At 39.0% G+C, this 12,876-nt stretch overlaps 1 protein-coding gene across 1 annotated transcript in view; it reads left to right on the top strand.

Annotated features, from left to right (window-relative positions):
- Positions 1 to 3,048: 3,048 nt before the first annotated feature.
- Positions 3,049 to 12,876, top strand: part of LOC121369494 (major facilitator superfamily domain-containing protein 4A-like) — an 81,082-nt gene continuing 71,254 nt past the window's right edge. The window contains exon 1 of the mRNA XM_041494602.1: positions 3,049 to 4,116. Within this exon, the coding sequence (XP_041350536.1) occupies positions 3,803 to 4,116 (314 nt within the window). The 5' untranslated portion in view covers positions 3,049 to 3,802. The remainder of the gene's footprint in view (positions 4,117 to 12,876) is intronic.

Raw genomic sequence — 12,876 nt, 5'->3', positions numbered from 1 at the left:
AATGGACAATTTAACATGGACTTTAATGGCAGATGACATCTGTGTGTGATACCTTAGCACTAACTTAGCATTAAGATCGCTTCGTGAAACGGCCAAAATTTCTGAAAGGTAACGTTCAAGCAGGACATACACCTTATGTTCTCAGAATGAATCAACAACACAAAATCAAACAAATCCACAACCCCGCCACCACACCCACCCTCCCACCCACCCAAAGCCAAAACATTAATAACTACCCAACAACAAAACAGAAAAGAAGACCCCCTCACCTCCTCCAAGAACTCAACCATCAATTACCATAACCCCATTGAAGAAACAAACCCGACAACATATTTTTCACTTGACCTATTAGAAGAAAATCACAAGCAGTCATTCGGCTTCGTAGATACACGGAGACAATTAACTTTGGTATGACCATGGCTTCGTTCAGCCACAAATAGCCACGTGTTTGAAACGTTCGTCCTGGCAACCGGCAACGTCGCAACGTTCGTACGAAACAGACATTCATAATTCAGCAGACGATCGCGCGCCTGTTCCTACACTGGAGAAAACATGGCGGCTTGTTAGCAGAACTGAACTTGTTAGTGTTTTTCACTAATTAATTCCGAGTCTACATCAATAATTAATATTGTTTTATTATTTTTGTATTCACGAACATATTGAAACTACGGATTTGCTGAAGTTAGTTGGTGTTAAGATGCAATCATCGAAGAGAAGAAGAAGAAGAATAAAAAAAACCCAACATTCACAATATTTTTTTTGCCTTTTGATCCTGCCTTTCATCTTGTGCTTGAACCGTAATTGGCTTAATACACGCCAACTGTATATTCCACCAGCAGTTAAAACGAAACATGGCTGTAACTAGAAAGGAAAGTGTAACATACGACCCCCCCAACCCCCCCCCCCAACAAAAACAAACAAACAAACCCACCTACACCCACTCCCAACAAAACAGCATCCCTACCCCACAAAACCCCCAAACAACCCCCAAATAAAACAAACAACAACAACAACAAATAAAAAAATAACCCAAACAAACAAAATTAACAACCACACATAAATGTGCCCTTTTGTTTTAGAGGTGCCCTTTTTGTTTAGCCGGAAAAACGATGTTTAGCCATACCTCAGCACACTGTTAACACTTGGCCTGCATTCTAGGAAAGGAAGGAAAGGAAGGAAATGTTTTTATTTAACGACGCACTCAACACATTTTATTTACGGTTATATGGCGTCAGACATATGGTTAAGGACCACACAGATATATATATATATATATATATGTATGTATGGGTGTATGGATGTATGGATGCATGTATGCATGTATGCATGCACACATACACACATACACACATATACATATTTATTTATACATATACAGGTACATACACATATACATACACATACACATACACATACACATACACATACACATACACATACACATACACATACACATACATATATAAATATAATAGATATATAGATATATATACATATATAGATATATATACATATATAGATATATACATATATAGATATAGATATAGATATAGATAGATGTGTGTGTGTGTGTGTGTGTGTGTGTGTGTGTGTGTGTGTGTATGTGTATGTATGTGTGTGGAGAGAGAGAGAGAGAGAGAGAGAGAGAGAGAGAGAGAGAGAGAGAGAGAGAGAGAGAGAGAGAGAGAGGGAGGGGAAACCCGCTGTCGCCACTTCATGGGCTACTCTTTTCAATTAGCAGCAAGGGATCGTTTATATGCACCATCCCACAGGCAGGATAGTACATACCACTGCCTTTGTTACACAAGAAATAGCCCAATGGGACCACTGACGGGCATCGATCCTCAAACCGACCGCACATCAAACGAGCGTTTTACCACTGGGCTACGTCACGCCCCGGATTCTAAGAAAGACGCCTGCTACTGCCAAAGGAAACTACTTCCGTTTAGCAGCAATGGATCTTTTGTATGTACTCTTTTCAGCCATGCTGACGCATGTCACAGTCTGTTATAAACCAGTGGTGCAGCGCGGGTTGTTACATACTGATAACTAACTATTCGAGGGGGTAGGGATGGATGTATTTACATCCCACTCAACCTGTCGGTTCATAAAAAGACAGACGACATTGATGTGGACTAACGGTAAACTGCCACAAGACTTGCATACAGATGTGGACTAAAAGTAAATTGTCACAAGATTTGCATACATATGTGGACTAACGGTAAACTGCCACACGACGTAATGCAGATGTTGACTAACAGTAAACTGCTACCACGGTTCAGTGTACCAGTCACAGTAAACTGGTTAGAATGTGAAAAAACCCAAGTCTATAAAGACCGATGGATCCTATGAGAATTACGGTGAGCGTTCTACCACTGAGCTAAGACCCGCCCATCATTCCGAGCAGATGACAAACTGGAAATGTCAAAACAAAGTGCTTAGTGATTATTTCCATGTTTGATATGTATGGTAATTGGGAATAATCATATGTATTTTCACCAAGGACGTGCAAAAACTGTCAAAACCTGTCGCATCCAGGCATGTACTCTCTTTACAAGCATTGGACGAGAGTTCAAATACATTATATATGAAAAACTAAATCGACGATGTAAAGTAAGTGTCGACGTGCAAGCGGATTTTCAGTGATCTCAAAACTTCTGTTACAGTTCATGTTACTACACTACTAAAGATGTCATTCAGCTCACAGCAGGACCTGTTGGCAATTGGAAGCATTTAATATCTTTGGGTGACACTGGGCAACTGCTAATGTGTTGTGTAAAACCTTTATAATTCAATGGCGATTCTAATAATAGGCAATTAGGCTGTGTTTATGAATTGGATATAGTGACTAAACCTTTAGTATGTAAGTGTATGCGACAAAGTGTTTCTCAATGTTGAGATATGGCTGAACCGTAACTGATTAATGGCATTTAACAGAATGTTGTAAGCCTTGTGTAAATTGCGACAAATGACCAGTCATTAAGTGTATCATGTGTACTAGGCAATGAAGTATTATTTTCCATGGGCGAGGTCAGAAGCATGATTGAATGAATGTTTAACGACACCCCAGCACAAATCTGTCATAGGGTCTCAAACAAAGTCAAAATCCATACTCAGGGTAGACATGCCTGAGGCTTAATCTGGTAAGATAGAATTGTTAGACAAACAATGTTTTGGTTTGATATGTTTCCAGTTAAACACAGCGAAAGGAAGTTCAGTTAGTAGGAAGATCAATGCGCGGCTGTGTTGGGAAGAACAATTGATAGAACTGCAATTTGACGCACAAAATCGATATCACCTACAATTCCCACACACTCACATTCCCGCCTTTCAGACGGCAGTCAGTCGGATGCCGATGACAGCGGAAGAACACTAGCTGTGGAAGTTTGTCGCTAGTTTAGATTTTTAAACCCAGCGAAGTGGAATCCTCGGTTGATGACACACACGTTAATTACTGCCGACACATGGTCAGCAGATAAACAATTCGCGGAGCCGATACTACGGAATGCGTCAGTATTTGTAAGACAATAAGTTCACGTTACTCAGTAACAGGTTTTAATGACACACAGTCTGTAAGCAGCTGATGATTTGGTGGACAGCAGAACGTCACCTAACTATTGTCAGTTAATGACTTTCATTTCACATGACTTGTCAGAGAAACATGTTTAAAAAATTTCACCGCTGAAATCTCGTTAATGACAATTTCCGAGGATTGAATAATAAATATTCATTGCGATGTATTGACTGGACAATTTTTCTAGATCCGTAGTTTACTGTGTTTGTGTTTGTAAGGAGAACAGAGATGGGTGACTCCTACCATGAGCCTACAGCAGACGAGACGTCCCCTAAAGAGGATCCTAATTCTACCCAAATCACTCAAGGGCATGCCAAAGAAAAAGTTAACTTTTGGAAGTTGTTCAAGGGCAACTGGATAAAGGTGGTGACGCACTGCGCGGTGTTTGGAAGTTTCGGAGTCTGTGTCGGTTTCCTGGGACCAACCGTGTTTGATCTGGGATGCCAGACAAACTCGGACTTGAAGAAAATGAGCTGGGTGTTCTTTGTTCAGCTACTCATGACTCTTGTTGGATCTATAACAGCCGGGTGTTTGGCGGATAAGTGAGTGTCAAATATATTCAGTTATTTTGCACGATTATAATCACATCTGACTAGTTATCTCATACGAGTATCACATATCTGACTAGTCATCTCACATGAGTATTACATGTCTGACTAGTATTCTCACACAGGTATTACATATCTGACTAGTATTCTCACATGAGTATCACATTTCTGACTAGTTATCTCACATGAGTATTACATATCTGACTAGTTATCTCACATGAATATGACTAGTTATCTCACACGAGTATTACATCTCTGACTAGTATTCTCACACAAGTATTACATTTCTGACTAGTTATCTCACATGAGTATTACATATCTGACTAGTTATCTCACATGAATATGACTAGTTATCTCACACGAGTATTACATCTCTGACTAGTTTTCTCACACGAGTATTACATCGCTGACTAGTTATCTCACATGAGAATCACATATCTAACTAGTTATCTCACATGAATATGATTAGTTATCTCAAACGAGTATCACATATCTGATTAGTCATCTAACACGAGAATCACATATATAATTAGTTATATCACATGAGTATTACATCACTGACTAGTTATCTCACATGAGAATCACATATCTAACTAGTTATCTCACATGAGTATGATTAGTTATCTCAAACGAGTATCACATATCTGATTAGTCATCTAACACGAGAATCACATATATAATTAGTTTTCTCACACGAGTATTACATCACTGACTAGTTTTCTCACACGAGTATTACATCACTGACTAGTTTTCTCACACGAGTATTACATCACTGACTAGTTATCTCACAAGAGTATTACATCTTTGACTAGGTATCTCACACGAGTATTACATCGCTGACTAGTTATCTCACACGAGTATTACATCACTGACTAGTTATCTCACACGAGTATTACATCTTTGACTAGGTATCTCACACGAGTATTACATCACTGACTAGTTTTCTCACACGAGTATTACATCACTGACTAGTTTTCTCACACGAGTATTACATCACTGACTAGTTATCTCACAAGAGTATTACATCTTTGACTAGGTATCTCACACGAGTATTACATCGCTGACTAGTTATCTCACACGAGTATTACATCACTGACTAGTTATCTCACACGAGTATTACATCTTTGACTAGGTATCTCACACGAGTATTACATCACTGACTAGTTTTCTCACACGAGTATTACATCACTGACTAGTTATCTCACAAGAGTATTACATCTTTGACTAGGTATCTCACACGAGTATTACATCGCTGACTAGTTATCTCACACGAGTATTACATCACTGACTAGTTATCTCACACGAGTATTACATCTTTGACTAGGTATCTCACACGAGTATTACACCTCTGACTAGTTATCTCACGCAAAAATTACATATCTAACTAGTTATCTCAGATGAATATGACTAGTTATCTCTCACAAGTATTGCATATCTATCTAGTTATCTCACATGGGTATTACACCTCTGACTAGGTATCTCACGCAGAAATTACATATCTAACTAGTTATCTCACATGGTTGTTTTGTGACCTATAATTTAATAGCATGAGCAAGCGCCGTAACTATGTTATAGTAGAAAAACACATTTAAGTTTATTTTAAACCTGATTTTTGAGGTTATGTAAAAAAAAATAGAACACTACATTTTACTCGTTAGATACGTTTTGAAACAACTCGTTGTAAAATAAATGCTAACGGCCACTCGTATAATAGTCTCTATTTACCAGTTTTGCAGTGATGTGTTTTTTAATTATTCTTTTTAAAATTTTAAGTTATTATTTTTAAATATGTGCATGTTAAATATGATATAGTGGCATTTGACTATTTTTGCTAAACTAATTTAGTAACATTTGCTTAATTAATATATCACAGACGCACGCAGTGGGTTATTTTAATTATTTCACTGCGGTTGGCTGCAAGCGTTTTCAAAACCCACATCGCAGGCATTTACTATGAATGATCTGATTGGAAACGGTGTATTTCAGTTTTTGTAGCAGCACCGCACGCATGCGTTGCAATAAATCTGAGTCCTAAGAGGTGCGGTTGCAGGATAATATTAAAATAATAATATTAATATTAAAAAGGGCGCCTCCATTATTCCGGGAGGGGATCCAATGTCTACAAAGTGCACCTGCACTATTCAAAAGTACACTGACATTTATACATTATCTATTATGGTAATCTTCCATAGAAATATCAAGATATTACATGTTCTCCATTGAAAAATAATATTAAATGCACAGTATCTATCTGACGTAGCCCAGTAGCAAAGCGTTCGCCTGATGCGCGGTCGGTCCAGGATCGATCTTAGTCGGTGGGCCCATTGGGCTATTTCTCTATCCAGCCAGTGCACCACGATTGGTATATCAAAGGCCGTGGTATGTGATATCCTGTCTGTCGGATGGTGCACATAAAAGATCACTTACTACAAATGGAAACGTGGCTGTGACGAGAAATAGCCCTGGAATCGATTACAGACCGATTCCGCATCAAGCGAGCGTTTTATCACTGGGCTATAACAGATAGAAACAAAAGTCTATGATGTTTAAACAGGGAAATATGATCTAAAAATAACTACAGCTTGTCTCAATAACCATTACTTCTCAGACGAACGTGCGTTTTTAGAATTTGACAAAAAGCATTTTGGGATATTACAAAATCCTGGAATGAATGAATGAATGAATGAATGTTTAACGACACCCCAGCACGAAAAATACATCGGCCACTGGGTGTCAAACTATCGTAATGGAAACAAACAAGGTGATGATCAACATCAACAGAAAAATTCAAGATAAAAATAAAAACAGTGTAAAGAACTGTGCAAAAATACAAATACAAATATCACAGATAAGATACTGACTTTTACTCTAAACTTCAAATTGTGCTGTATTGGCCATTCTCAAAGAGAATGTTACACCCCTGCACCACGGTGAGGTTACAGCACGCGCAGGGGTACAAAATCCTGGATGACCAGAACCACTTCAGGTGCACGAAAATGAATATTCTAAATAATAAAATGTAAATACTTCTAATTTAAATTATCAAAAAACGGCTTTAATAGTGAAAAATACGTCTTAGTGTTTAAAAGTTAGTATCTGTCACTTTAATAGTCTATAATTCAACGCTATTTTAACTTGGGGTTATTAAGTTTATATTTAATTTTTTGTCATTATTATCGAATGATGTGGACGTTATGACACTGACCTTCTATTTATCACTATAGACAGCCGGATTGATGCCCTCTTTTATTTCAAACAACACAACTTTACAACGACAAATGAACCAGACGCCCATTAATTTTGTATTAACACCACAATTCGGCATCGTAATGGATGAATGACAGCGGTGATCACAGCACTGGGTCTCATCAATAACCGTCAAGTTCATCACGGTCCGAACAAATGCAAATGGACGTGGTTTATTACTTGTTACACACAAACGAAAGGCGCGTTGCGTGATATCTGTCCATTGCACGGCGTTCGCTACAATACACACGGTGTACGCGTTAACAGCCTATATTATTTATGAGTAATCAAACAAGTACAGTTATGTTGGATTATACACTGAAGCTGCTATTCTCTAAGACAAACAAAGACACTCAGTATTATGCTTTATAATAAAATATTCAGTGGGGAATTCCGGTTGATGATCATGAAATAATGATGACTGTTATTAAAGGCCAGGGTCTGAGATATATTTTAGTATGCATTTATAATAGGAGTCTTGTTTTGTTTTCTCCGTCTCCCCAAACAACCAAAAAGTGAAATAGTATACGAGCATGTTTTCCCCCAAGTAAATACTTATTTGGAATCAAGTGTCTGAAAGAAAAAAAGATCAGAAAAAATTAATAAATGGGTAGGTGGTGGGTTGCTTTTCTCTCTAACATTGTTCAATGCGTATTGACAATATTTGTAGCGACCTTTACAGCACTTCAAAAAGTCTAATTATACAATACTAGTATATACTGTATAAATAGCCTTGTTAAAGTGTCGGGAAGATCACTACAAGTCCAAATGGTTTCGATGAGCATATGTGGTATGTAATTGAATTGTGGTGAGTATCAAGATTTGGGACATTACCATTTTGATTTGTATTTTAGTGGCCATCTTGAATTGGTCACCATTTAGATTATCATTCACAATATCTTCACAACTATATAGACAAGGTGCTGGTACTAAACAATTACCACGTCAAGGCCGTTTGTAATATGCGCTGTTTCTGGCGCAGTGCGGGCGTGGCTTCCTCCGAAATCTGATAACTTTTGATGCGTCCTTTTTCCACGTTCTGCCCCCGCATCGCGCCTGTACCGCATCAAAAAGCGCTCACTTGGGAAATAGCACTTAGGCGGTAGCGAATGTCACTGGCCCATGAGTTAGGTAAGATAATATGAATTTAAACGTCTTGGAAAGTTCATCCCACATATCTCACCACATCTGTAGTCAGTGGAGTGTTGTAGTTGTAGTCGTGTTGGCATGTTGGAGTGTTGTTAACATCTGACGCGTGACGTGGTTTAAAATTCCAAAGAACTGACATTTTATTCATTGATATCCAATAGCTTTGTAAGTCTAGCATAGATTAGTCATAAACGTATTATTCTCCATCATACTGCACTCCCCCCTCCCCACCCCCCGGTCCTCCCAAGTTAGAAACACGTGACAAAGACGTGGTATTGTCATTTAGATTATATATACACACAAACATATAACACTTGGTGAAAGAAAAAGCAAATGATAGAATTACTATTTAATACAGGAGTCGGCATATGCCAGCATGTATGTGTGTGTATGTGTCTGCGTGCGTGTATGTGTATGCGTGTGTGTATGTATGTGTGTATGTATGCGTGTGTGTGTGTGTCTGTGTGTGTGTGTTTTTTGTGCGTGCGTGCGTGCGTGTGCGTATGCGTGTATGTATGTGTTTGTGGTTTTGTGTGTGTGTGTATGTGTGTGCGTGCGTTTGTATTTGTTTGTGTTTGTGCATTTGTGTTTGTTTTTGTGAATTTGTGTGTGTGTGTATGTATCCCTCTCTCTCTCTCTCTCTCTCTCTCTCTCTCTCTCTCTCTCTCTCTCTCTCTCTCTCTCTGTGTGTGTGTGTGTGTGTGTGTGTGTGTGCGTGCGTGCGAGAATGTCTGTGTGTGTGGACTGATTTATATTAACTCGCCTTTCAATTGGGTGATCCCTACTATTCAACACCGGATTGATATGCTGCGTGTCTGTATTGTATTTTAAATATTGCTTGCCATTCATCTGGGCGATGTATAATATCAACAACGCTGGTAATAATTTACTTCTTTTAAAATAAATGCTGACATTATAACCATGCTACTTGATTCGCTGTAAAAAGATCCGCTCCGATCGGATTTGTTTACAAAAGCTATGACACCTTCATTATTAAAACATTACAAGCATCCACGTCTTTGTTGTTGAGAAACCCATTCACCCATGCGTGAGCTTATTATTTGTGATTTAAAACATATTAAAAATACTTTGGAATGGTGATATAATGAATTTCTACGCACTTAATATCGTTCATTGGTATGTCGATACTAGCATGTAGAAAGCAACTACAATATTCGACCTTGACACCTGGAACAACAGCTGTGAAGGTAGAACGAAGATCAATTGTAAATAGATTTCAGTGATATGGTCAGGCAGTCATCTGCTGGAATATTAAAGCTGCGTAATCGGGAATATTTTAGTACGGTATTTGGTATTTGTTTCTAATTCTTTCGCTTACTGGCAAGCCTGGTTCATCGGATAGGTCAAATGTAAACGAAAGGTGGGCTGCATTTATCCAGACACTCAAAGTAAAAGATATAGTTTGTGACTGTTAGCGTTGATCGTTGTTGCTGAACGCAAATCAGTTAATTCAGCAGCAGAATTCCTCCCTCCACTAAAAAACTAAACAAAACCCAACCCCCTAAAAACCCGCACCAAAAACAAAAAAATAAAATAAAAATAAAACAACAACCAAAAAACAAAATCAAGAAAAAAATCAACCCCCCCCCCCCCCCAAACAAACCCACTACCCAAAGCCACCCCTCCAAACCCCCAAACAAACCCAGGACGTTGTTACGTTATTTTCAATAGAAAAAATTAAGAAAAGAAACCTGTTTCGCGACACCTCAGCACATTTTAAACTATGACTAGTTGGTGTTTAATGTGTGGATATTTCAACACCTAGTCTTGAACGGAAGTGGGAAACTCACTGCACCAACATAAGCTACTCCTACCAAATGGCACTGTTTATGTACTTTCCCAAAAAAGCAGGGGCGGGGTGTAACTCAGTCGTAGGGTTCTTGCCTGAGGTGCAGTGAGTTGTAGGATCGATCGTCCTCGGTGAACACAGACCTGTCCTCAATCCTAACCAGTCCTCAACAACTGACACATTAAAGGTCGTGGTATGCACTGCCCTGTCTATGAGGAAGTGTATATAAAAGAAGCCTTGCTGCGAGTAGCTATATGGCAGCAGGTGGGTTTCTTCTCGTTTTTTTCTGTTGATCGATATAACCATATGTTTATAAGGCACCAAATACCCATTGTTTAATATATGTTTGGGTGTCTTTAAACAAATATTTCTTTCCGTTTTCCACAGACACAATAGCTCATTCCACGGCCTCTTATCCGATGTGGGGGCGAGACGTAGCCCAGTGGCAAAGCGCTCGCTTGATTTCTCGCTCCAGCCAGTGCACCACAACTGGTACATCAAAGGCCGTGGTATGTACTACCCTGTCTGTGGGATGGTGCATATAAAAGAACCCTTGCTGTTAATCGAAAAGAGAAGCCCATGAAGTGGGTACAGCGGGTTTCCTCTCTCAATATCTGTGTGGTCCTTAACCATATGTCTGACGCCATATAACCGTACATAAAATGTGTTGAGCGCGTCGTTAAATAAAACATTTCTTTCTTATCGAATGTATTTGCTAGACAACGTTTAGATATGAAGGAAAAGTCGATTGGTCTACCGAGGGCTCTCGATCCTACAACTCCGTTCACCCGAGGCGACATAACTACCCCCACCTTGTAGAATGTTTCATTTTATGACTAATTAAAGCAGCAGTGTCGGATTTTAACACTTGTGCACGCTAAAACAATTTTGTTGAAATATCATAATTGTCAAAGCAGTATTTGTCGCATACCTTAATTACAGACCGAACCCGTCGAAACGAATTTTAAATGTTAATTTGGGCGGGATCTAGCTCAATGGACCAACACAGTGGACCAAATCTCTGAGTAGTTTTTCCCCGTCCCAACCAGTGCACCACGACCTGTATATCAAAGGCCGTGGTATGTGCTATCCTGGCTTTGGTATGGTGCATATAAAAGGAAGGAAGGAAATGTTTTATTTAACGACGCACTCAACACATTTTATTTTACGGTTATTATGGCGTCAGATAATAAAAGATTCCTTGCTACTAATGGAAAAATGCAGCGGGTTTCCTCACTAGATTACATGTCCAAATTAGCAAATGTTTGACACCCAATAGCCGATGAATAATAAATCAATGTGCTCTAGTGGTGTCGATATAGAAAACAAAATTTAACTTTAACTTTGGAATACAGACTACTCGTATCAATATTGATTAATACTGGCAACGAAAGACCGCCAATCACCTAGAAATGGGGGCTGGAGTCATAATGCCATGGAGTCGCAGTTTCATCTATAGTCCTTCCTACAGGAAACGCCTCTGTTTCGTACTATGAAATATCTTTAAGTTATTTATTTCTGAGCCGATTCACAAAGGTCTCTTTGGCTCTGCTAGACAACTAAGCATCCTCTTTGTAAGTCTTTTAGCATTGCACTGCGAGATCGCAAAGTTGCGAGAGTTCAGTGAATTAGGTCCCTGGCCTCAGATTCGTTGCTACTAATCTTATTACCATAATCATATTTTATACAGGACGTTACCCGAACATAAATCTAATAACACACCACAGTTGACATTTATTGAAAACTGGTTGACATTTGGCACTCCTTGTCAGTCTGTCCTAATATGATGGAAATCGCAGGCGTATTCATGAGAGCGAGCGTTCACGAACAATTTAACTGGTTTTCATCATGTCATAACCTATCACATTCATTTTACGTTAGGTATGAAATCGGTCTCCTGCATATGTCTTAAATCTTACTTCCACTTCATTCTAGATCTGCCTGTGAGTAGATCTGGCATGAGCCAACGTCTCGTTTGTGTGGTGGACTTAAGGCTAATAAATATCCTACTGGCTTCGCATCCCGGTACCAGCTTCCACCCAGAATGGATTTTAACTGTTCAATGGAGGTGTATGGCCACTACACCAGCTTCTTTCTCACTAACCACCAACAGTTAACCACTAACCCACATATAGCGTATGTGTGTGCCCAGGACAGCGTGCTCAAAAATAAATTGAAGTGGAGATCTTTTCGCGAACAATTATTAACACTTGTTTAGCTACTGACCCAGTTATTACAGATGTGTTCTGATTGGTCAAATGAAAGGTCATCTTGACGGGGGACTAGTATTAGCACTGGCTTTAGTTAGAATATCAGTAAGATCTTATTTGGTCTCTGATCACCGCTGGTATTTTATGCACTGAAGCTGTGCTTACGGGGCAGGATTTACCCACCTTCTCACATACACCTGACTTGTTCAAATATCAAACAATTGTGCTGCAGATCTGTTTATAGTATTTCAGACAGATTCATTTATACTAGGGCTGCAACGATAAACCGGTTTACCGGAATATCGCGATGTTTCATCAGCTCGATACGAACCACGGTAC

This window comes from Gigantopelta aegis, chromosome 3 (genome assembly GCF_016097555.1).
Source record: "Gigantopelta aegis isolate Gae_Host chromosome 3, Gae_host_genome, whole genome shotgun sequence".
NCBI classification, from domain to species: domain Eukaryota; kingdom Metazoa; phylum Mollusca; class Gastropoda; order Neomphalida; family Peltospiridae; genus Gigantopelta; species Gigantopelta aegis.
This window is presented reverse-complemented; position numbering and strand designations above follow the sequence as displayed.